Here is a 26404-nt window from a genome sequence, read left to right on the forward strand (position 1 = left end):
GACTCAGCCCTGACGCCAGGAGCCGTCCGCGTGTCAGACACAGAAGAAGAACAGCCTGCAGCTCTCCCGCCCGCTGCTCCCGAGTTACTCATGGAGACACCAGGGAGTCGCTCGGGCCTTTATTTTGTGGTGTGTCGATGTGAAAGGGCTCTTTCATGGAAAGCAAGTGCCCTGGTCCGTGCAACTAACACCATGACATGTAGGGCTGTTTTCCAGCTCTGGGAGAGGCTTGGTTCCCAAGCATGAGGGCAGGCGTCCTCTGCACTGAGCACAAGACATGGAGCAAGCCCTTCTGAAGCATTTTCATTTCAAATCAGCTCTGGTGTCTCGCTTTTGACAGTGCTGAGCAACTTGGCACTGAGCTGGTGGTGCCGCAATGGGAGGGATGCAGCTGGTACCCACCAGTGCATGGGGTCGTGCTGCTTCATCGGGTCCCCTGGTGCCTTCCAACAGGTGGAACAACGAACCCAGAACAATACTGGGCGCAGAAGAAAAGGTGAAGCTGTGTGGGACCTCGCCAGCGGGCCTTGGCAGATGCTGCAGCGGTTTGCAGCAAAAGCTGATGTATGCACAGCAAGAAGGACCTGACGACCAAGGGATTTCCACCTCCCTGGTTTCCCCAGAACAAGAATAAACGAACTGCACTTAGCGATGGGCAGGATGCTGCCGCTCATCAGGCAGGGGGGTTGTCTCCGTGCAGCCCCTGCCCCATCAGGGACCGAGCGGGCAGGCGGCTGGGCGGCAGCGATGCCGTTTCGGAGGGAGCTGTGCAGGGGTTCCTCACCTGGGGCTGAGGTGCTTTTGACCCCACAACAAAGGGAGCCGGCAGCATGGGGCCTAAGCGAGCCCAGATGTCCAAAATGAAAGAAAAGTCATATTTCATGGTATGGGTTGCCAAGGAGGCAAACTGTCACTTTACAAATGTAAAAGAAGTCAAGTTTGGGCTCCCCTTGGAGTTGCTCTTTGCAGCAGGAAACGTTTCGCCTGATCCCAAGGTGTTCAGCTTTAGGGTTTTTTCCCTCTCATCGAGGAAGTGTCTGCACTTTGGCTATCAAGTGAAGCTGAGAATGAAACACACCTAAATATTATTTCACCTTTGGGTATAACAAAATAAGCAGCAAAATTAGAATATCTTCTTGCAGATTTATACATCGGAGCTATTCTTTTCCTATTTATAGGGATCCTGACAGGACAGAACTATTTATTGAGAGTTAAATAATGACATCTGTTATCATGAATATCAAATCCAGTGGAAGCTGTTTCATATTAAAAAAGAAACTCGGGGCCAAATTTCCTCTTGATGAATATAGGCACAGCTTTATAAACTTCTTTAAAGTTTCACTCTTTACACCAGAATAAAATTCAGCCCAAGAAGCTTCTATAAACAAGTACTATACACATATGCAAAAAGAATTTGCTTTTAAAAAATGCCTCACCGAAAAAAAGAAACAGAAGCAAAACCCCAGACCTTTTAGAATTTGTTCCTTTAGGTGGAATCAAAGTGACCTCTAGTGATTCCCCGTTAACCGTGCAGCTTGGCAGCCGCCAGCACACAGCACGAGTGCTGCAATGGTACGCTGCTCTCTCATCTGGTATAAAATGCAATCGATACCTGATTAAAGCTAAATTACAGCAATTAATGACTGTTACAATGACCATTCCTACAATTCAAATATAAAACATTTCCCCAAACTCTGCCGTTTCTTTTCATGCAAGTCGCACACTGTTAAAAGAAGAGGATTGTTTTTATTAGCCCATTAAAAATAAGCAACACAATGAATTTATTAGTAACTTATCATCCATGTGTCTTCTGGCACTGCTGACGTGCTGTTCTTTGGGAATAGGCAGGATAGGAAGTGCGCTAGATTTGTGATTTAACTCGTTTGTTCTTACTTTTTGGAACAGTCACAGGCTGATCACAAAATTATTACCAGTTGTGTAGCAGGCATAAAGTGCTCCTGCGGGGCTAAGTCATACCCATCCCCGGGTTCAACCAGGCTGGACAACAGGAGGAAGATTTTCACCTCTACAAGGTCGTCTTTTTCCTCCTAAACTATGAAGTTTAAAAAAAAAGGAGCGTAGAGCAGATGTTACAATTCATCAACAGTGGGGGAAACTAAAAATATGTATCAGCCAAATTATGTTGGTTTACCATGAAAATCAATAGAAAAGGAGCTTAGAAATGGGATGTAATCATTCAGAGGCAATGTGGGGGAAGCTCAGTCAGCAGCAAAACAGTTGTGTGCTCTGGCCTAATATTCCCCAGGGATATTTCAGGGTTGGGGAAGGCAGCAAAAATCATCAATTCCTTTGGCACGGGAGATAGGGACAGGCACGAAGGAGATGCTGAGCTCTGCTGAGACTCAGAAGGCAGATATTTTAAAAAAATATATCTTCCATAAGTTAGATGTGTCAATCTCTGAGCCAGAACTGGGTGAAAAACAGGACACTACTCCTGCCAGGGTAAAATCACCCAACTGCATTAGTTTCATGCATGTTTCGAAGAAGTTCATCTCCGACCTCTCATTCTTTCCTGCGCCATCTCCACGTCTGTTCAAGACCATGAGGTTTGGCATCTGCAGGAGGAAGGACAAGAACATTGCTTCCCTCTTGCTCTCTTTCTCTGTTGCCGGCTCTCAACGATGGTCATGCCGAGAGCAAATTGCTGTTTGAATCCTTTCCAGGGCTGTTTTAGCATTCCCTGTAATTTTCGTGGAGGCTCTGCCGCAGCCACTGTAATGAAACGTGCTCCCTTGTTGTGGTCAGTGCTACTTTCATCACCCACTTGCAATAAAGCTCCTTTTTTTTGCCCGGATTTGTCAGCACCTTCCACTCCCACCAGCAAGTATTATTTAGGACATTCCTAATATACGTTTCAGAAGGACTTCTCATGGAAATGAGAAGTTTTGCAACTGGTGTCGTTCAACTCGCCGGCTCGGCCTGACCCTCTGCCTGGCCCACCAGACCCGCGAGGGATGCTGGGGGACCCTCCTGCCTCTCTGGGGGGTCCATGGTGTAAAACTGGGCCATATTCCTAATAACTGCTGCTCTCTACCCCCAAAATGCCCGGGCCAGACCTGGATGCTGGGCTGTTATTCTCAACCTATGGTTTCACCTGCTGCTGCTCAGGAGCATCTTCTGAATTCAGCCTCCTCCATCCTGGGGCATGAAGCAACTTGAATGAGTAAAATTATGCACGTGTTTGTCCAGGGCTTAGAAATTAGCCAGAGAAGATGGATTTGTCATCAAATAATGAATCCAGCTACCAGCGAGACCCAGCCCAGGCTCTCTGCTCTGCCTGGGTAAGCCTTCTTCAGAGCCACGGCTGGGGGGGCCAAGTAACAGGTCCTACCCACGTTTCTGTGCTAAGTCAAATATGACTCGACCTGTGTTTGCTTTTAACGCTTAGAGACTGAAGGAAAACATTTTTATTTGTTGTGAGAAGCAAAGCCAATAAAAACAGGTAGGTAAGAAGAAGCAGGCCGCTCAAGGCAGGATGATCTGGTGCTAACACTGAATTATCTTTTAGACCCAGATATCTTTATCAGTGTTAAACCAAACCAGCATCTTTCTTTATTTTGGTTCATTTCTCTCCCAAAGAAAATTGCACATTTTGTTAAGCTCCTTATTAATTTTATTTTCATTTTGGATAAAATTATATACTTTTAATGAAAGGCAGCAGCTAGAAAAATGCATCTTGTCTTGAAAGAATCACTTTCTGGTAAAGAACCATTTCCATATTTTTAAAGCCAGGGCTGTGATAATCCGAAATACTTGCACAGCCTTTGAGTCCCAAACCTAAAAGCTGTAAAAATATAATTTATTTTATACATGCATGCTGTGGGTTTATTTTTCCAGCTAAGGAATGAGAATACAGAAGCTGGTTTCACTTTTGTGGTCTAATAGGTCAGTGCAGATTTACCATTTTAAACATGTGCAGCCATAAATACACAACAAAACAAATTGTTGCTGCTGCTGTGATCCAAACCCCAAATTAAAAACAAATACAAATTAGAAATCCCCTTTAGAAATCTCATCTGTCTAAAGCTGCTGAAATATCATCTTGATGACAGAACTTCTCAGATAACAACAGTGCATAATAGTTGGACTTTCTAGAGTATTTTTACTAAACCTCTTTTTTGTTTGTTTTGAATATCCTAATACTTAGAGGCTTTTTAAAATTTCTGACTCTGTAAGCCATGTGATTGCATGTGAATTTCAGATTATGTTGGGTTTTTTCAAGTTACCTTCCAGCCTTCATTGTTTGCAGCAAAGATGTTAAGAAGGTGAACCTGAAATCTTGAAGACCTGGAGGCAAAAAAAAAAAAAAAAAAAAAAGGAAATTAAAATAAAACTTGAGTTTAAAATGATCTTGTATTTATGTCATGGTGAAGTTTGCACAGTTGAAGTTGGCATCAGGAGACGAGTCAAAAGTAGCACAGTGGAACATTTAAATTCTTTGATGCTGGAAGCTACAGAGAAGTATAAACCAGCCAGCTGGATACCAGCCCACCCAGCTCAGCCTGTCTGCAAGAGAGTAGGTCACCCTGGTCCTCCATGGGCACTTGTTTGACGGAGGTGAAACACGATGGTGTTGCGTATTTTATAAAAGGTTCACAGCTGTCTGAAGGAAAGTTTTCCTAAGGAAAGTAGGTTTGACAACCTGTTCCTCAGAAAAGGTCTCATCGGATTTGTTGGGAAGGAAAGCAATGGTGGAGTGCAGAAACGGAGACTGCTCAAATAGCCTGGAGGGATAAGTAGTGCATAATACGCTCCTGCAGATCCTTCACAACTATCTGTGGAGTTTTGCTTTTCCTGCCCTGGCACCCAAGAGTGGATTTAGAAACGCCGGAGGAGGGAGCGAGTGAGAGGAGGGGCTAGCACCGGGGCTGGGGAGGTCCCTTCTGCTCCCACCTCCCCAGCATCTCCTGACACGGGTTTCCAAATGGAGCCAACCTCCCTCGTAGTCACAAAATGGTAACAGCACAAGGCTCCCCGGCTCCGGTGGGGCTGTGCAAGCTGTTAAGCACATTTGGGGGCCAAAAGCAAAAAAAAGAGTTTGCCGACAAAACCTTGTGTTAACTGAAACGACAACACCCTGACGCGCTGCCCGAACGCATGATGAAGCCCTTTGGAGGTATTGAAACTAACAGCTATTCTCCTTGTATCTTCCTGGGCTGTGTCTGTGTTTTAGCCAATTTTGTGATACTAATAAGGTGTTCAAAACACATTTCTAGTCTGTCTTTAGGTAATCTTGCACAAAACAGAACCAGACACTAACATAACTGCAGGCGAATCATACTCCTGGAGACAAGCTGGCAAGCCCCTGAGCGGTAAGGAAACCAATCTTTTTGAAGGTTTACAAGGAAAATTGCCAACAGCCAGGTTTTGTAGCTCGGCTTTGCATAGGAAAAAGCTAAAGGTTCTTGAAACATCGAGATAAAGATGAAGCTGTGCAAGGATAACTTTGTTTATCCTGCAGAGGAGGGAGTCAAAGATAATTGAGGTACAGCTTAAAAAGTACCTTGCTGTGGTTTGCAGGAGGATGCTGATACTGAACATGGGAGGAACAAAAAAAATGGCTGATGGTAACAAGGGTATGTATGGAAAATGACTGCATCCACCATGGAAATTAAACTTGTTCTTTTATGCCCTTAAGACAAGAAGCCTTGCTGCTCTCCATCCAAGAGCAGAAGGGAACCAACCTGTGAGATGACACGTTCAGGAAGAATGGTGTTAAACACATCCATCAAACTGGTTGTGTTGGCAGGTGACTGCACAACAGCGAAGGCAGGTAGAAACTCTAATTTGGGGGCGGGGGTGGTGGGAGCCTCAGCAAGTGCAGAGCAAATACCTTGACCCCAGCATTGCACAAGAAAACAGAAACAAGAAACAGGTTTTAGATGAAAGAAGGATCAAAGAGAGCCAAACAGAAAATGGGATATATAGTACTGGATTGATCGGGTCAGTTAATGTAGAATGGTTCTTTGATAAAGTCAGCAATTTGATTTTATTTTTAGACAGAACAATTGATCTAAGAAGAATTTGCAACAATGTTACATTAGTATATGCTACCTAAGCCCAAGAAGATGGAAACAAGTGTGCGAGCTGAAGGCTTGCCAACAAGGGGCTGTGAAGGTCTCACCGTGAAAATGGAAGGAGGAGACAAATGGATTTCCTCAAGCATTGATCATTTCACTCATCTATTCTAATATCCCTGGCAGAAATTTGGGAGTATGCTGTGGTGGTTGACAAGACGAGAGCTGCCATGGTCAATAAAGGTGACCAAAATGCTGGTCAGGAAGCACGAGATGACCTTGACTAGATAATAGAAATGATGTGAAAATGAATAATCAGAAGTGCTCCTTGTGCACATAAGGAGTAAAAATAGTTATTCCTATTAGAAACTGGAGGTAAGAGGGGAGAAATGAGTCCTACAGGCATTAGCCACCTCCATGTAACCGTCATGAATGTGGCACGCCCATGCAAAAAGTTAATATGATGCTAGGAGGTATCAGGCGGGGTATTTCTGCCAGAGTTTGGGGAAAAGCTTTGGGAAGCAGCACATACGCATAGGAAGGAAGGGAGGGTTTTTGAAGTTGACGTTTTTGCTTAGGATTAGAGTGACTCTGATGATGACAGAGATGCAGGAAGAAACCCAGGGGGTTGTGAACTCAGAAAGATGAAGTCTTAGAGACGGGTCCTCTGCTGAAAATTTGCCCATCCTTCGTGTACATTAACACTGGTCAGTGGCACCAGTCGTGGAAAAATAAGCACTCAGCAATACATCACGACTCTCCAGGAATTTCATCAGGTTTCACGGATATCTCTATAGCTAATTACTTGTTATTTAAAGCAGTGCTTAGCTTGCACTTCTATGTCAGAACAGATTTTTAGGGCTGACAAGCCTAGCCTGTAGGTGTAGGAGCAGCAGTTAAGAGACAGATAGATGCATAGGTCACACTGAAGATATCCAGCCAGATTCAAGCACTAGTAAATCAGGCGTGTCAAACCCAGAGGTTAGGTGTTTGGCAGGAGAGAGCTCCAGACTCAGCTGCGGGGCAGGTGTGCAGAGCCAGAGCCCCGGATGCCTGGATGGGATGTCCAGATAAGATGCCCGGGAGGGCTCGCTTATGCCTGCCATTATTTTTGGTGTCGGCAGCAAAAGGGCTGGAGTGACGTGGGTTAGGAAGTGAAGTTACGACCTCTGCGGTGCGGGCACAGGCCAGCTCTGCTCCTGTCCAGGAGCATCACCCTGCATGGAGAAACAAAGTGCGCCGGTCAGAGCAGAGCCCAGTTTCTCCCCAGTATGATGAGGGGACCTTTGCCTGGCCAAACCTTCAAGTGCAAAAAACCCACCCCAAATATCTGCTCCCAGCCCTGAGCCAGTCTCTGTGCTCAGCGGCATCCCTGCCTGCCCCGCGTCCTGCCCACACCGCAGCCCGCCGAGCCCAGGCAACGCTCCGAAGCAGCAGACGGAGAGAGCTGAGTCTGCAAACCCGTAATTATTTAAGATGAATCTGCATGTCGTGCTGGACTTCATTTTCTGTTAGATCTGCTGGGTTAGTGCTTTGACCAGAAGGCAGGGTGCTTCCAGGGCGAGCGCAGGATCTGTACTTGAGCACATAGAGCCGGGCTCCGTGTTTGCTTTTCCCCGGCTCCGCATCCTTCCGAGGACCGATGTGCCTGGCAGCGGGTCCGAGCCCCACGTTAATGGGCTCTCCAACCCCTGCCTGGGAGGAACTGGGAGCTTCCAATCCAACTACACAACAGGCACCTATTTAACGGCAGCCAAAAGGAAACAGGGAGGGCAGGGGAGCGGCTGGGGCCCTTCCCTCGTCAGGAATGCGGGTGGCTGAGTCACGGCCCCGCTACCCACTGGGGATGTCCGCTCCATCCCCCCCGGCTCCGGAGCCCACGCTGCCGCCCAGCTCTGTTCGTGTCCACCCCGGTTCCCAATTCACTGTTTCTCGTAGTGAGTTTCTTTCTGTTCAAGAACCTGCTTTTCTTTAATATATCCGCAGTTATTATTGAATCAAAACCTTCCCTTTTTCAGCTTCACTCCAGGTAAAGAAAATGACAATTAACCTGATTTGGTTGTGAGTTAATTCATTTAATCTCCAGGTGCCCTTAGTCTTGAAATTAATACCCCTAAACCACTGCTAAATAGCATTCAAATCTCTTCCTTTAATTATGTGTATAATGAAGCTCATTTAGAAAGCAGCCAGCAGGATGGAGATCACATTGCAGGTTTTACGCCTCTTTCCCACTACCATCCAAATCACTTTTTCCAGGTTAGGCTGACACTCAGGACTTCGCTCCCCTGCCCTGGATGGCAGCCCGGGGATGCTCTGCCACCCTGCCCAGGCTCCCAGCACCACCTGCCGACACCGGTCCTGAAAACAGCCTCACACAGCAGCAGGGCCTGGGAATTTTCAGCTCTGCCAAATACGGAGAAGAAACGGCCTCGGTGGACTCAGTTCGTGGTGTGTTATGGTTTTCTCTGCCATCCACCAGCAGGTAAAGAGGTTTCACTGGCAGCAATTGCTTCTCATTCCTCCGACCTCTCCCTGCATTAACCTTCCCCGCTGCCACCCATCAGCCAGGCTCCCGCATCCCACAAACACTGTAACTGAGCAACAAAATTGAGTTAAACTATTGTTTTCTACTTGATCTCCCCTATAAGTCTGGAGAAAAGGAGGCTGAGGGGAGACCTCATCACTCTCTACAACTACCTGAAAGGGGGTTGCAGCGAGGTGGGTGTCAGTCTCTTCTGTCAGGTAACAAGCGATAGGATGAGAGGAAATGGCCTCAAGTTGTGCCAGGGGAGGTTTAGATTGGATATTAGGAAAAATTTCCTCACTGAAAGGGTTGTCAAGCATTGGAACAGGCTGCCCAGGGAAGTGGTTGAGTCACCATCCCTGGAGGTGTTTGAAAGACATGTAGATGTGGCGCTTAGAGACATGGTTTAGTGGCAGATCTGGCAGTGTTAGGTTTACAGTTGGACTCAATGATCTTAAAGGTCTTTTCCAATCTAAATGATTCTGAGATTCTATGATACTTTGGTTTCCTACCTGGAGGAGCGCTGTGAGCTGGACAGTGTTTCCACTGAGTCCTCCAGCGAAGTCTTTGCTCCCATCAGCAAGGATGACACTAGAGCTTGGGGAACCTTCTCACCTGAGGCTGAAACTCAGTAAAAGGACTGAGGACATATAAATCTTGCTGTGGCCTCCTTCAGCCGCAGCAACGAGGGTGACAGAGAGTGGCAAACACCGGCAAGGGGCTGCAGCCCCGCAGTGGTGGGCAGCGAGGGCAGCACGGGGGACGAGACTGAGTTTGGATGTCCCCGTGCTGGGGGGTTTGAGCTCCTCTGCCATCGCGGCATGGCATGTGTGGGGTACCTGGGCTCACATGCCCTGGTGCAATAGTTAGCTTTTTACTCATTTCGGCTTTTGGCAAGTTGAATGTTTTCTTCCAGGGTTACTTTGGATGAGCATCTCCAGCTGGTCACCTCATGCACAGGTCACCAGGCACCAGCCCGCTGCCGCTTCCAGCACCAGGGGTCGAGTAACCGGCTTCCCTGGGTGTTTTGCTTGGTTGCAGGTCACAGCTGCTCGGCTCCTGGCATGGACCATGAGCGTGGCCAGCTCATGGCCACCCCACGGCATGGAGATGTGTCCTGCAAGGAGCACCGTCCTTGCCACCCCACACTGCAGCTAGTTGCATTTCCAGAGCTTGTTGCTTCCTTGCCTGTTCATTACGCTTCTGTCTAAAGTCTTTGCTGGGGATGCCAGGGGAAAAAAAAAAAAAAAACCACCCCAAACCCTTGTAATTAGTTCCTGTAAATGGGTGTCAAGCCTGGTTACATCTCTGGCTCAGTCTGACCTAAGGTTTTTTCATGCCCTTTCCAAAATCACATGTTAAAACTGGTTCTCTGAGAATATTCTGGGGCATTTGGTGTAAACAACGCTGGTCTAAAACTGCAACAAAGGGTTCTTTGGGGTTTTTTGTGTTTCCCTGGGGTGTTTCTAATAATGGCACAAGGACTGTATTCCTGTGGGAAATGTGACCTCGCTCTCCCTGCCCGCTGCCAGCCCCCAACGAGCTTGGCAGTGCCTGGCTGGGCAGCCCGTCCACCCACCGTCCACCTCTCGGCACACCAGCCCCTACCCAGACCCCTCTCCCAGCACCCCTAGGCTTGGCGTGAGCACGCAAAACTCCAGCACGACCAACACCACGTTCAGCATCACTCCTCCCCAGTGGCCCGGCATCACTTCTGCCCACCCCATTGCTCCATGTGGGTCTATGAAATCTTGTAGAGACAGGAGGAGGAAGGGGAAGGTAAGCACTTTAAATGGTTCTCTAATCCACAAAACGCATTAGAGATGGGCTCAGGCTCTTCTCAAGATGGAAGGACCCCTTCCCAGGTGAGCTGGGGCTCCCCCATCCCACCGCCTGTGCTAGAAGAGGCAGCACAAACAGGGCAGAGGGTTTGGGAACCGAGCCGGAGGTGCTGTCCTGGGGAAAGAATTTCTCCCTGTGCCTGTGGGAATTGCATCATGAATTGCTGGCCTGGGGATGGGCAAAGGTGTGGTTGATGGACATATACCAGACCTAATTATCTAACTTTATGAGGTTGAGGAAGAAGAAAAGCCCTTGTACCATCATGCCCAGCATGAGTCCTTGCAACCAGGGCCAAAAATCACCTTTCTTAATACCTTCTAGAGAGCTGGCAGCAGACGTTTGCTCTCACACTGCTACATCCTCCCTTAAAACACTCACCAACATAAGGCAACCTAAAAAAAAAAAAACTGAGGACTTCTGTGAAGCTTGGCTTTCATGTTTCTTGTCACGGGTAACTTCACACCTTCACTCAGGAAGCAAACCCAAATATCTTGTAACTAAATATCACCTTCATGGAGAAGGTTCCCATCCCTTCCGCTGCCCGCTCTGCACTTTTAAAAACCATGGGGATTTGAATAGAGCATGTCAGCATTTTTTCATTTGCTTTCAGGTCTTTGATGTTTCAAAATGCTCACCTTCAACACCTTGGCCCCATGGATGGGAGCCTGTAAGAAGGTGGGTGCTGATAACACAGCTCCTAGAGATGGGGATTTAAGGACAGTCTGGAGTACGGTGAGAATGGCCCCGTGTTTCCCTACCGGCTGAGCCTCCCTGGTGCACCGCGGCCCAAACCCTGGCTGGGGCTGTGTGCTGGGGGCTCCTGTCACCCCAACCCCTTCCTCTGCTGTGCAAAGGAGTTTTTAGAAAGGACAGAAGCAGCTGGGTACAAAGGAAAAAGCCTGAAGTGGAATAAACCCTGAACCACTTTCTTTTTCCAGGAGGGAGAAAAACGTATTTCTTTCTGGTTGTCTCTGCACCTGAGCGCTTGGTCACCCAGAGCATCCTTCGGCATTGAAGGTTTCTCCTTCCCTCTCACCTTCCCTCAGGTCTCCTCCTTATCCCTGGGGTGAGCATCGCCCTCACCCAACTCCTCGCCCTGCCGCCAAACCCCTTGGCTAGAAATCCTGGGTCTGATTCATCTCCTCCATTGTAAAGGACCCGCTGTGTCAGCTGGATGCTCACAAGTCCATGGGGCCTGATGGGATTCATCCCGGTGTGCTGAAGGAGCTAGTGGATGTTATGGCAGGACCCCTCTCTGTCATCTACCGAAGGTCCTGGGAGTCTGGGGAGGTCCCTGCTGACTGGGAGCTAGCCAGTGTTATTCCAATTTACAAGAAGGGCGTGAGGGAAGACTTAGGGAACTACAAACCTGTCAGTCTAACCTCAGTTCCTGGAAAAATTATGGAGAAGATTATACCGAGTGCTATTGAAAGGCATTTAAAGAATAATGCAATCATCAGGCACAGTCAACATGGGTTCACAAAGGGAAAGTCCCCTCCTCAGTGTTTATTTTTTAGCAGACACGTGAAGCTGGGAGAGCTGCTGGGCAACCACTGGTGACCAGGAACGTGTGCTTGCAAGGCATTGATGGTGGATGGGAAGACAGAATTCTTTCCTGGTTGGGTCTTTTCATTCATGGGCAGGATAAGATATTAAAAATCTGCTCTATAACTCAACTGGGGAGAATGGCCCTAGCTGGAGTCTCTGGCAGAAAGCACCTGGGGAGACCTGAGGCCGATCCCTGGGGTTTTGGAGTCGGGGATATCAAGGATCCGAGGCTTGCTCCAACTGCAGAGGAGATACTAGCAGCATATGAAGGAGTTTGAGCTGCCTTGGAAGTGGTTGGTACTGAAACACGGCTCCTCTTAGCACCCCGACTGCCGGCGCGGGGCTGGATGTTCAAGGGAAAGGTCCCTTCTACACAGCACGCAGCTGATGCTACATGGAGCAAGCGGGTTGCGCTGATCACAAAAGAGATTCGAATAGGAAACCCCAGTCACCCAGGAATTCTGGAAGTGATCATGGACTGGCCAGAGGGCAAAGATTTTGGAATTTTGCCAGAGGAGGAGACGACACTTGCTGAAGAGGCCCCACATTCGGCGCCAAAAAGGACTGTCGTGGTTTAACCCCAGCCAGCAACGAGGCACTACGCAGCTGCTCACTCGCTCCTCCCCGCTCGCAGTGGGATGGGGAGGAGAATCGAAAAAAAAAAAAAAAGGAAAACTTGTGGGTTGAGATAAGAACGATTTAATAACTAAAGTAAAAAGAAAATGTAATACTAACAACAATAATAATAAATTATAAAAATAATAATGGTAATGAACAGGAATATAATTTAAAAAAAAAAAAAAAAAAAAAAGGGCAAGAAAAGACAAGTGATGCACAATGCAATTACTCACCACCTGCTGACCGATGCCCGAGCAGCAATCAGCCTGTCCCAGCCCACTCCCCCCCAGTTTATCTACTGAGCCTGACATTCTCTGGTACGGAATATCCCTTTGGCTAGTTGGGGTCAGCTGTCCTGGCCATGTTCCCTTCCAGCTTCTTGTGCGCCTGCTTGCTGGCAGAGTATGGGAAACTGAAAAATCCTTGACTCGGGATAAGTGCTACTTAGCAACTACTAAAACATCAGTGTGTTATCAACATTATTCTCACACTAAATCCAAAACACTATACCAGCTACTAAGAAGAAAACTAACCCTATCCCAGCAGAAACCAGGACAGGTGGGCTGGCTGGTTTTGTGGGTAGGATTTTGGGGTTCTTCTGGGATATTTTTAGGCTTTGGGGGGTATTTATTTATACTCTTTTGATGAAACAAGTATTTCTGTGCTTAGTAAACCACCCGCTTTGCTTAACCGCTCCCACGGGAGGAGCGGGAAAAGTGAGGACGCAGCAGCTCCCAGATACGGTCCCAGCAAAGAACGAGTGGCTCCTTTCCTGCCGAAACGGAGAGACGCCGCCAGCGTGGCAGGGAGAGGATGCTCGGATGACGCTGCGGCTGCTCTCCCCCAGCTCGGTGGAGATGCGCCCTGTGATGAAGACCACCGGTGTCGGCCAGGGGCTCTCACCGGGGTGGCCGTGAGGCTCGGTGCTCTCTAGTGTGCTGCCTTCTCACCGGTGCCCACCCCATCTCCTTCTGAGACCAAACCCAGGGGAAAGAAGCTAAGAAGGCAGCAGCTCACGTCGGGGAGAAAGCCAAAACGGCGATGCGCTGTATACGCACTAAATGGCCTCTCACAACCCACGGGACCTCAGCCGTATCGTGGGTGAAATTCTCGTCTCAAAATGCAGGGTCTCATCAGAAACAGCCACTTAAAAGAGGAGTCATGAAACGGAGACCGATGTAGAGACTCACTGAGTTGTTTCTTCACTGCTGAGGCTCCACCAAGCCCTGTTTGCACCATGGTGGCTCACGGCAGCCATCTGGTGACCGTGGTCATCATCTTCTAAAGAAACTAGGTGAGCGAAGGTGACAGAGCATTGTCATGCTGTGGCCAGAGCATCCTCCCACCCTCCTGAGCTGACCTGAGATGCTACCTGGTTTTGCTTGGGCAGTATGCAGCACAACCCTGGACAGGCTCTTGTGTAATAATAATTAATTTAGTCATCTGTTTTGATGTATCCAAAGCGTTTGCATCCTCATCAATGCAGTAACATAACTAATAAAGCCAGAGAAACATGGTGGCATTTAAGCCATCACCATCATGCTTATTTTGTGTCTCATTTCATGTTCCTTGCATGTTCAAAATATTTAGGGTTTTATTAGTGTTAAAAAAAGCAAACAAACAAAAAAAGGATTTGGCTTCGACATGACCTGCAAGGATACAGGTTTCACACTGGAGCACTGTAAGTCCTTTCCTTCCCCAATCGAAGTCAAGGTATTCACCCTCTCCAGCCTGCAAACAAACGGACTCATCATATTTGTTCCCTGCAATTGATCAGAAAGGAAGTTAAAAAAAAATAAAAATGGTGCTTTTAGATCCTGATGCACATCTTTGCAATAAGAAACACAAGGGCTCTTGCTTTGAATTAAAAAGGGCTAAGAGACACTCACCATTTTTAATCAATAATGCAGGGAGTATTTTGGCTCTGGGCTCATCCCTGCAAGAGGATGCTGTGTCAAGGTTTTGAACCTCCCTGGGACCAGAAGGACGGGAGAGATGCGCTGAGTCACCGAAGGACATCACCATATACGAGAAAAACCTTAGTGCAAGATGCTCATGAGGGGTTTAAGCAACCAAGATGTAGGCATAGAAACTGTCGGAAAGGATCCTGCCTTCTCCCGGGACAGCCCCTTCATCAGCAGCATTCACAGTGTGAGGACCCATTTCACCTCTCTGAGAGGGGGTAATTATTTCTTGTCAGTTAGACTCAATCACTGAACTCTAAACAGCTGGTGGTAGAGAACCATTTAGCCTCATTTACCACCGTGACAGCCTTTTAGCTCTTCCACATTTCACACGGTCTCTGCCATTTTGCCCATAAATTCTCCCTTAAAAAAAATCATAAAAATTTATGAGGGGAAAAAAAAGGCATAAAACGGAGGTGGCTAAGAGAAAAGGTACTAAAATTTTCAAATGAAGATGAGGTTACATACCCCCAGCTGTTTGAAGTGCAGTGATTGAGGGTCTCGCTGATGAGGGATGATTACATTCCTCCTGCTCCTCACCCCCATTAAAGGCGACGTGCATCCTCCCTCTGGATACGGCTGATTAACAGTAACGCAGGGAAGACCCGGGAACAACCGCATCTTCCCTGTTTTGATGCGATCCATGAATTTTCCTGACCTTAGTGAACGAAAACAAGCCCTTTCCAGTAGGCTAGCACCTTTAAACAGTCTGAAAGGTTTATAGCAGTAGGAACTGTAAGTATCACTTTCCAGAGAGAACAGTTTGTGGCAGTCTTTCAGATGGAGAATATACAAAGAAATGACCTCCTCATTCAGTTAAACAGGGTTTGGCTTCCAGGACTGGTTTTGTCACACAAAAATCCAGGCTAGAAATAAAAAAGGACATATTTACAATGGAGGGGTTCTCAAACAGTACCCTGGGCTCCACCGACCAAATCCCAATTATTTCCCTGGGACCCAGATTTTGCATCCAGCTATTGTTTGCAGAAGCCCCAGTTTCAAAAATAAGGTTAATAACAATAATGATAATAATAATGAAAAAGCAAATGATAGGAAGTGACGAAGAATAGGCAGATATCAGGGCCACTGAGCATCTGCAGAGAAATGTTAAATCCATCCCGGAGCAAATTCACAGCAGCCCCTCTGTTTTATTAAAGACCTATCTAAGCACAAAGTAGTAAGGATTCAAATGACAGGTGTCCAGAGTGTTACTTGTAATTTGATTTGCTATCAACTCTTCTTAAAGTGTTAGTTTTCAGATAGTGTAATTTTTTAACAATTAGATCATGCTCGTCAATTAGATTTTGCCTGCATGCAAAATACTCGATGCCAGCCACCACTACTAACATAAGTATTACCCAGACAGCACCCTATGCTCACGAGTGCCTGACCCAGGACCATTTTGCTCTGTGCAGCACTAGACACTTCATACTTAAGAAAATATCCAAACTCCCTGTGATGTCATCTTGGAAAAAGCAGCTTCAAGACCCCAGCCTCCCCTGCCATAATTGACCACTATCAAAACAAATGGAACAGCTGCCTTTTTTCTTTACCTGTTTCCCCAGCCCACAAGCCCCGCAGAGTGGGATCCACGTTAACTAAGGCTGTGGAAGGCACAGAGCGTGGTCTCATCCACCTGACTCACCGCATAGATGCATGAAGTAAAAAGTCTCCCTAAATCCTCTCCCTCTGTTCTTACTAGCTTTGCTGCAAGTAAAGATGGTGGGATACGGTACAGGAATATTTAAGTTTCGGAAGACACAGCCTAATTTGTTAGTGACCCAAGAAAATAGGATTGGAAAAGGCTGCTTAGGCTATTTAGTCCATCCGCTCGCTGTTGTCTTAAAATACTTCTTATGGAAGTAGAATCCTCTCATCGGTAATTTAATGAAAAGTGGTTGTTAATTAGCTAACAATCAGTGGAATACGGGACTACAGTCAGAAGAAATGGAAATGCTCAGCTCCCAAGTCCTCTCCAAAGCACCCCCAATGCCGACCGCATCTCCACAGAACAGTTTTCCCTGGCCAGCATCTTTAATTTTTCACCAGTTGAAGGCATACCTTCCCCTGGGATCTTTTCAGACCAGCACGGATGGGTGAAAATATTTAATGTATACTCAGCAGTTACCAGAATTGACATTTGAAGCCAAAGCGCAGTGGCACTGTGTGACCAGTCAATTCTCAATTCCCACCCATCTAACTATGTTTTCTGTAGCTTAAGCCCTGGTCTTTGAAAGGCTGAACATGCAGAGCAAAAGCAGAGAAAATCTTTGATAGCTGAACCATTCAAAAATGCTCCCTAAAATAAATATTCACAGGAGGGGTTCTACTTAAGGCAGTAGGGAGGTGGTTGATTGCGTTGCCATTTTGAAGTCCAGCACTAAATCTTCATACTACATATACACATGCTAAGAGTTCAATTCGGGAAGTGCCTGACCCATCCATCCTAAAAAGGCAGTCATCTTTTTTCTCATAGTTCACCACATCTGTAGATCAGGTCTCTGTAATTAATTCACTGCTCCTTCTCTTTTCTCACTGACTTTTACAGCAAAAATCCTTATTTATTAATACCAGAGTGCGTGCTCTTGCACTTTGCAAGATTAAATTTAATCGCAATTCTAATTCTCTAGCTCATTCAATTCCTCTAAGAAGCTCCCATCCTCCTCCTCATCCGAGCCTCCCTCATGTGACTCCCAACATGCTTGGTGAGCACACTCCAACTCTTCCTGCTCAAATCATTACAAATTAATGAAGATCAATCAAGACCAATTTTTGAAGCACTCCAGTAGGCATCGTCAAATTTTATTTTAAAGGTTTATTTGTACCTCCCTTAGCCACTCCCTTTCCATCCCTTCAATAACTAGTTTTTAGCCCCATTGATTTCCTCCATCACTTTGCAGTTGTCAGCCTTCTTATTCTCAAAGCACACCCCTGCATGACTCCTGAAATCTTACAAAATTACAAGTTCATCACCAGGACATTTTAACTCCTTAAGACCACACAGAGTCATCTGCCCAAACCTAACCTGTGCTCTCAAAAAGAACTTGTTTTTCCCCTGTGCTGTGCAATGGTTAATCCATTCAGTTTATTGCAAGAGTGGACTGCTGAACTGATGCTCAGTGGGGCATCAACTTCACTAAAACACAAATTTGTGCCCCAAGACTGCAGATGGACAGAGGTAGGGAAAGAAGGTACAAAGAAGCAAGGAGACATAACTCATCGGGTTTGGGTTTTGAGGGGTTTTGGTGAAGTTTACTTCTGCTTGGAGCTTTCTGTAGAGGAGATGTGGAAGAGGTGATGCTGCAGTCAGATGGATATTTACAGTGTGCTCCTACTGTTAGTTCAAAACAAAATCACAAGTTGAAAACTAAGTTGGAGCTTTGTAAGCAAAGATGGTTATTCTTACATTGCTCACTATAAAAATCACTGCATCAGAGGCATTTTTTTTTTTACCTTGATGAGCTTTCTAAGGTCACTGTGTTGCTGGTCACTAATATGTCCTCTATTGGGGTACAAGCAGAAACAACTAACTTGCAGTATCATTAGTCTGCCCCCAGGTAACGATGTTCTCTTGAGATCTACCCCCAGTAATGATGTGGGACACTGGTAATGTTTCACTGAAAATGTATATGCTGGATCACAGGTAGCCACTTCCAGGCGAGTTATAAAGGGGCAAGTGGTTTTTTTTACATTTAACTTTGTGAATAATTTTTAAAAACTATTAAAAACCCCTGCAAAGTGCAAGGCAGCTGATTCTGACCTCTTTTCTTGATACGCAATATGCCAGTGGAATTAGTGTCCATTTATGTTGATATAATTGTGTTCAGAATATAATTGGTGGTGACCATACTGAGCTTCCTAAGAGCTCCTCTTAGCATCATCAAACCAAGACAGGCAATATTTGAAAGCAGAGATCTTTTATTAGACATGTTAGCAGTGCTGAAAACAAGCAGAAAAGCTTTTACACTTACACGCTTTCCTCCTACGCCTGTGTTACGAGATCCTTGTTAGCCTCCAGACCCTTTGAACTAGCCACACAAGCACAAGCCCCTTTTACCATCACCTATCCTCAGTCACTTGTTTTTCCACCTGGGGCACCTTTGCACAGCTCTGAAAGAACACCATGCTATGATGCTGATGTAAAAGTAGGGGCCCAGAGATGCTAGCGTAATAAAAATGGTAAAAGAATATGGTATGTGAAGCTTTTTCTGACAAGTTTGAAGGTCAAGTTGTACATCAAGCAACAACAGAGGAAATATGATAAAGATCACGTTTTATTGACATATTTTAGGTACAATAAATATATTTACATGTTGACATTTTAAACATGGAATTACATGTAAAAAAAATTTGTACATGAGATTGTCTTTGTGTTTCCGTTTTTACATTCGCTTAAATAGGTAGGACAGAAAGATCTCTTATGCGAGCGGAGGGTTTGGTATAGTTCAGTATTACATTCAAAAAATTAGTAGTAAACACCTTGTGAAGATGATGCTGCAGAAAACATGAGGTAGACGAACTCCCAGTGGAGTCAGTATGATACAGTCGGCTGTTGAATTTATCCTGAACCGCTAATAAACGAACTCCGTAATCCAGATTAGAGCAATACATTTGAAGTGATTCTCAAAACACCCAAATATATACAGCGTTTAAGACTTTACAGGTTAGGAAGGATCACATTCAGTAATAGTAATAGGAGGTAGAATTGTGTCGACAGTGTTCGTATTTCTACGTGGCAGTAAAAAAAAGTGCTATTACTATCACTGAATTCAAGAACAGAACTCCTGAAAAAGTGAAAAGGATAAAAGAGTTGTTAATCCTGTTTCGCCTGGCTTGCCACAAATGCTAGAACATGTACGCAAAATGTTTTAACTCTCCAATATGGATAAAACTGCAAAGCAAAACCGTTAAGCGATGCTTCTCCAGTGCTTTGGGATGGGCAGCATGTCCTAAGGTGTGACACCTGTAAAAGGAAGCTCAACTTTATATATCAAAGTCTGCAAAGAGAAGTACAGTATGATGTGCTTTCAGGGTGGGAGGTCTAGGCTTCAGGTATCCTCAAAAGAGCTATAAGAACAGAAAACAGAGCGAAAGATTGGATGCAATGCACTCAGATAGGAGAAGGTCTGGAGAGAGCAACAGGGAGTGAAAAGAGCAGAAACATAACAAGGACACAAAAATCCTTGTGGGAATGGAAAACTGGGGGCAAATGAGATGGAAATGAGGTAAAGCATGGGGTAGAAGAAAAGGGTACCACAGGAAAAAAGGAAGTTGACTTACTCTAAGGGCACTTTGTATCAAGAAAAATTGTATGCAATGGTACGGAAGATCAGCTGTGAATAAATGAATGTTAGTGTCTTGTCTTTGCTGTATCTGCAAGTGAAAATCTGTATTAATTAGAAGTTAAACCATTGAGAGACGTTTCACTGTCTGAAAAAGAAATCCTGAAAAAAAATGCTTTTGTTATTATATAAATAGAAATAAAAGTTTAAGGTTCCAAAGTCAGCCTGACAGACACTAGGAAAAAATACAATGCATATTAAAAACCATTAGATGCACACAAAGAAAATCCTGAACCACTGAATGAACATAACATTAATACAGCTGTGTTTTGAATTGTGAACTTCCAAGTGACTACACACAACATTGCAATACACCTACATTTAAATGTACACAGGTTCTTTTACAAAAATATTCTTAATCTGTAATACTGTTTAAAATTATTTAGATGGTAAAAATCGCTTAACCCAAGTGCTGTTACATTAAGTAAAAGCAGTGCAACCTGTTGAAAAACAGTGTATATATAAAGCCCATTTCCAGTTAGTTAGAAAAATCAGTGCATCCAACCAAGAAGTGAGAAAGCAACACAGGCACCTAAAAGACCCAGTGAGGTTAACTTTCCCCTTGAGGTTTTCTTTAGTGCAATAAGGACCATACTTTCCACCAAAATAAGCACAGAAGTAGAAAATGGAGGTGGTTGTTTTTGGTTTTTTTTTTTAATAAAAAACCCCAACCCTGAGAAAAGCAGCATTATAAAGAACAAAATGATCCTTCCCAACCATATTATACCAGAAGTTGGTATACGCAAGGATCCAATATGAATCAGTGTTTTTGTACACAAGACCCTGTGCTCATGTGGATAATAAGTCATCTCCATGATTAAAAATCAGGTTACAAAAAAACCTTACATAAAATCCTTAGGATTTGATACTAATTGAAGATAAAATACTTTCAAGTATTATGTTTATAAATTAATTAGAGGTTAAGGCATGATTTAAGGTAACATTGAAACAAAAACCCTATGTTACCCTAAATGACCTTTATAATATAGCTAACTTTCTGCAACCTGTTCAGTATTTGTTTCCTTCATATTTAATTTCCCATCCAACATGCTGCTAAAAAAATAAAAGCACAAAAAATAATTTAAAAAAAGGTTTGTGTCTCTGAACAAAAATGCCTTTTTGACAATGAACAGGTGAACCCAGATTTCTACCTTTGAGTATCACGACCCACATAAACACAGTACTGCGCGAAGGACAAGAACAACACAATACTATGCCAGAAAACAAATCCAGGATATCTCCCAAGTTAGACAAAAAACAGGCAAAAAAAACCCCAAGAAATGAAACCCCACACCCTCCCGCCCACCCTCCCACCCCAGCTATGAGGGCAAAGCACCCACACACACATACAGACACGCAGTTACTGTGTGCAACGATAGGAAGCGCCTACAGCAGCTTCCAGGAAAACTGCACTATTTCACGCTAAACAGAGAAAAGATACTATGTTTTAAAAAGTATAAAAAATGCAGCACCAAGTAAAAGGTTTTTTCTTATTCCAAGTAGCTAGATAACGTTAAGAAAAAATGATGAAGACCCTCAAGGTTATTCTGAAATAACCTACGGTTTTATTAAAAAAAAAAAAAAATCTCTCATCTATATCTTTGCAGTGGAAACCTAACATCAAAGAACTAAAATGCTCAGTCTGCCTGGCATTTTAATGGTGAGAAGGACTTTTTTACAGAAATTTGGAAATCTGAAGTGAATCTTCAGATTTAAACTGAGGAATAAACTAGATATCTGAAGATACTTTACAGAGGGGGTGCCACTATTTACTCTTCTTTCTCCAAGTCATATTGGAGATGTATGTGGGCCAAGAACGATATCCCTGTCTAAATTTATTCTCTACCACTACTTAGAGATAAACACTTGCATGGCAGCAGCTCCAGCTATGAAGATGCTACGGACCTGTCCTCCTCCTGCTTAGCACCAATGACACCGAGCTTTTCCAACACTGCACATTGTTCCCTCATACAGTATATGTGCCACATCAGTTGCTAACATTGTGACGAACCAGCGTGTTACATGACCAACTTGAATTACGTGTAAAACCAAAATATCCCAAACTTTTGAGAACAATATTACATGACAGACCTAATTTGTACTTGTACAGCACAATGGAACAAACCTTAGAAACCCCATGCCTTGGTCTGACAGTGCACTGTATTTCCCCTCAAAAGTTGAAGGACAGAGATTTTTTTTTAAATAAAAAAAAAAGTAGAACATTCTAGTAAATACCACAGATCATATGGCTAATCCAATCTTTTAGTCAAGGCAAAATATGATTAGTTATAAAGTGAATTCTCCAGTGCTACAAGATGAAAACAAAATAATTTGGGAAAAAAAAAAAAAGCTGGCTCCATATAATCACCTACTGGAGTTGCCTATTAAAATCATTATAAAACTGTGCTAATAAAAACTGTGAACAAATAATACACAGATCAGGATATATGTATTGACTTACTAGCATCTTTATAAAAATTTGAAGATATACACAAAAACACATCAACATTTATGGAACTATATCCATTAAACTTAGATAAGACGACACAAAAAACTAACAAATAGCTAAGATGTGGTTGACTGTAAGCACTCTGAGTAACATTTTAATTTTAAAAGGTCAATATTTACATACTACATTAATTTTTTTTTTTTTTTTTGCATTTTGCATTGTATTTTGAACGCATGATAAAGAAAGAACAAGATAATGGTTGCAACAGATCTTCCAAGAAACTTAAGATGCTCGGATTTAACTATGTGCTGAAAGAGAACATGGCAAGAACACGTCCGTCTAGCTTTACCTCTACTTCCTTTGGGTTTTTTTGGGAGGAGACAACAAATGGATCTAAAAGAGCTGTATCATCCAAACTGATCATTGCCAAGAGATTCACTTTTAAGTTAGGATTTGAGAACTAACAAAACACAAACATTTTAACAAATGACTCACCTAATTGCTACTTTTGCTACTGAGTTTTTTAAGATATTAGAGAGATATGGTAACAACACAGGGCGTGAGTATGTATGTATGTGTATAATAAAATGCATATAGACATACATACATATAGTATGTTTACATATAGTAAGATAGCCAGGTACTGCAATAATCAACTAAAATCACCACGAGCAATCTGCCCATACTCTGTCTATGCACAAGCAATAATCTACTGCAACCGCCTTTAAAGAGGATGCATCTAGTCATTAAACAGGCATTGCTTATGTTGCCTCCTACATTTAAATAGATCTGAGGCAATTTCAAGTCTTTATTCCAAAGCCACATATTTGTCTCAAAATTTTTTTTTTTAAAAAACCCAACTGAATAAAAATTCTTAAAACTTAAGTTGGCTGAACCTCAGCCTCTTTGGGATGGATTCAAAACCCAAAGCAGGAGCGTTTCTACAAACTTCTTTGACTTTTGAATCAAACCCATATTCTTAGGCTCCAAGAAACCCTCTAACCCCAATAACGTTTGCTTCTGACAGGACAGCTGATCAACTGCAGATGTTCCTACTGCTGAACTCAGCTGCTGGCCTGTCTGGTGTTTGCCTCTAACCCAGATTTCCAGACACGCACTATTATCACTCCACTCCGAGATGTCTTCCCATCCTTCTCATTAAAGAGAAGCTGCTCCCTAACAGTGGGATGAATAACTGTTTAATGACTTGTTTTAAAGATAAGCATTTATTTCTTAAAAATAAAAAGTACATAACCTGAGGAGGCAGCGTAGGGGTCCTAGTGCTCACAGTGTGAGGAATTAAACAGCATGGGACAGATCACCTCGCATGAGTCTTCAGGGTCGGCTCCCACCAGGCACCTCCTACCTGCAGCTCATTCTCTGTCCTTGGCTTGGGTCTACCCTGAAGCACTAATAGCACTTTATGTATAGTAACTGTGCTGGATGTTATTAAGTATTATGCATAAATGGGGAACTACACAGAAGGGGGTAAAACTCACTTCCATGCAGAAATTCTCATGATTTTACTGTGCCTCACCACTAAGTTGTAAATGGGCTTAGAGTATACTTTCATTTTTTTCCCCAGTGCAGTATTTCCAAAGTACCACGTTATTCTGTATTATTGCAATGAACAAAGAGCAGTTTTACCTAGAAGACTTCTGACAGTATTTATTATTCAATCATTATTTTTAGTAACTCATAATTGAAAATCTGGACGAAAACTGTAAGAAAGCCAATCGGGTCTTTGTGACTTCGTTACCATTAAATCTTAAAAAAATAATTAAAAAAAAAAATCTATGATACTATAAACTTGCTTAGTTCATCCTTCCATGCTTGTCACGCCTATTTTGGACCCCATTTGCAGCTGTTTCATTACATACCAATAGTGCTCTTCTGCGGTCACTCAGCTAACAGACCTGTAAGGTTTCTGTAAGTCCCCCCATTCAAACAGTAGGTGGAGTGCTTAAGAGTATTCCTAAAATAAAGGATGAAGCAAAAGCTCACAGTCTAAAAACTAAGGAAATGTTCATAAAAACTGGAATCCAATATAAAGATGACATTTTAATAAGTTTATTCAGAAGTAACTGAAAAAATTGTTCCTTTGGCAACACCATCTAGATGGTTCTAACCAAAAGGAAATATTACGGATTTTACTTTGAATAAAATATAAGCTCCTTAATATTTGCACGTAATTTTTGGGAACTGCCACGTTCACCAGCAGATTCACAATGTCCTTATAGTCCTGTATTTATCGGGAACACCACATCAAACCGAGTCCTTTCAGTTATGGGTTTCTTATGGTTCAGCATTAGTCACAAAATAAATCTCAAAGAAAAAAACCTAATCAAAATAAAGCATAAGGCAATCATGAAACGCTATCCCAAAAGAGCTATTAGGAATGCGCCACTCTTCCTGTGTAACATTTTTGAAGTGAGCCACCAAATATTTCTTTTTCCTTGTATCTGGCAACGTCATTTAAAACAACCTAGTTACAACTTGGAGTTCACTACCCCACAATGCTACTGAAGGGCAAAGATCCTTGTTTTTAAAAACCAAGGGAAAATACAGCAATGTTATTCCTACATAGGGTTTTACGGAATAAGTGGAGTTGGAAGGAGAAAATGGAAGTCTGTGTTGGAATAGAAAAATGCAAAGACAGACTTATTTACAAAGATCGAAACTACAATTTTTCCAGTGTCACCTCCAAAGCTCCTCAGCATACTGCTATTCAGTGAAGTAGACCACGTGTAAATCTACGCAAGAATACCTTCTGTGCTCTCATATATACAACGTAACTAGTGTGTTTTGTTTAGAAAAGTGAGTTTTCATTCAAATACCTCATACTGAAGATAAGAGCAACCATTATCAAATATTCTTTGCTATGAAGAAAGTTTTTAAATCTTTCGATGTAAACGTTCTCTCTCAAGTCACTGTGGTCACACAGTAGGGTCTTGAAGAACAGTGTCTACATGCATTGAAAGCATTTTGAAAAAAAATCTGTAGTTCCACGTGGTTACAACAGAACATGAACAAATTGAACAGAAATTCCACCTTTGCAGATCCTCTCAAGTTCAGCTCTTCTGGAGGACATCTTGCTGCTTTCTGTAGTTCAACATAGCAATTAAAGACTAAGCTGAAAGGTTTCACAACCCGATGGTTTGGCCACTGTGCCTCATGTAGCTCCACAGTACGCTTCTGTTAGTGTCAGGGTTTCTCTCAGCAGACATCACTCAACTATCAGTGCCACGTTTATGTGGGACAGATCTATCATGTGCCTGTTAAAAGTTAAAAGAACTTTAAACCTGGTACTCAAACCAATTCTAGGGGTGGTGAACAGACAAGGAGGTTCTAGGAAGGTCACTAATAAAGAGATGCTTGATTGGATTAAGAGGAAACATTGAGCAGAGGAGACCAATTTAATCTTTTGAAGGGAAGTAAGGAACCGAGGCAGCAGCAGCGCTTTATTATTTACCTGTGGAATTTCTGTTGAAATGCTAAAGCATGTGCTGGCTCCTTAAATTTTGCTATGGCTTTCCGTTGTTGAGGAAGCATCTGTAAACTCTGCAGAGACAAAAAGCCGAAACATATTTTTAATATTCACTTAAAGTTCCACTCAAAAAAACCCTCATTTAGCACCAAACCGATCGAAATTTTGCCATATTTCTTTTCTCCGAAACATAGTTTCTTTTCTCTTATTGGTGTCCAAAGAATGGAAAGAGACTTCTGAGACTGCAGTCAGGGACCCAGCTGAAGGTGTTTGAGCTGGTGCATTAAGTAACTATGCCAACCGGGAAACCCAGACCATCACTCGCTAAGCAAAGGCAACAGCTCTTCAATTCAATCCATACAGATGAACCAAACCCTGCAGCCAAACTCCCACCAACTGAGTAAGAAACATTCAACTGGCCAGAGCTCAACTTCACACACAAGCACCTGGAGTCATTCACCTGATGTACATTAAAGGATCAGGGCTTTCCACAGGTTAAACAGGACAGAAACAGGAAAAAGAAGTGGTAGGTTTTGATCTCTAGACCGCATATCCTCACATTGTTTTAACAAAAACAAGTGGCTAGCTTTTG

At 43.7% G+C, this 26404-nt stretch overlaps 1 protein-coding gene across 4 annotated transcripts in view; it reads right to left on the reverse strand.

Moving 5' to 3' along the window:
- Positions 1-18790: 18790 nt before the first annotated feature.
- RBM33 (RNA binding motif protein 33) overlaps positions 18791-26404 on the reverse strand; it is a 109854-nt gene continuing 102240 nt past the window's right edge. For all 4 annotated transcript variants that reach the window (XM_030007744.2, XM_030007741.2, XM_030007740.2 and 1 more), the window contains 2 exons: positions 25798-25886; positions 18791-25600 (listed from right to left, as the gene is read on the reverse strand). In XM_030007744.2, the coding sequence (XP_029863604.1) occupies positions 25552-25600; positions 25798-25886 (138 nt within the window). In that variant the 3' untranslated portion in view covers positions 18791-25551. The remainder of the gene's footprint in view (positions 25601-25797; positions 25887-26404) is intronic.

The sequence above is a fragment of the Aquila chrysaetos genome, chromosome 3 (assembly GCF_900496995.4).
Source record: "Aquila chrysaetos chrysaetos chromosome 3, bAquChr1.4, whole genome shotgun sequence".
NCBI classification, from domain to species: domain Eukaryota; kingdom Metazoa; phylum Chordata; class Aves; order Accipitriformes; family Accipitridae; genus Aquila; species Aquila chrysaetos.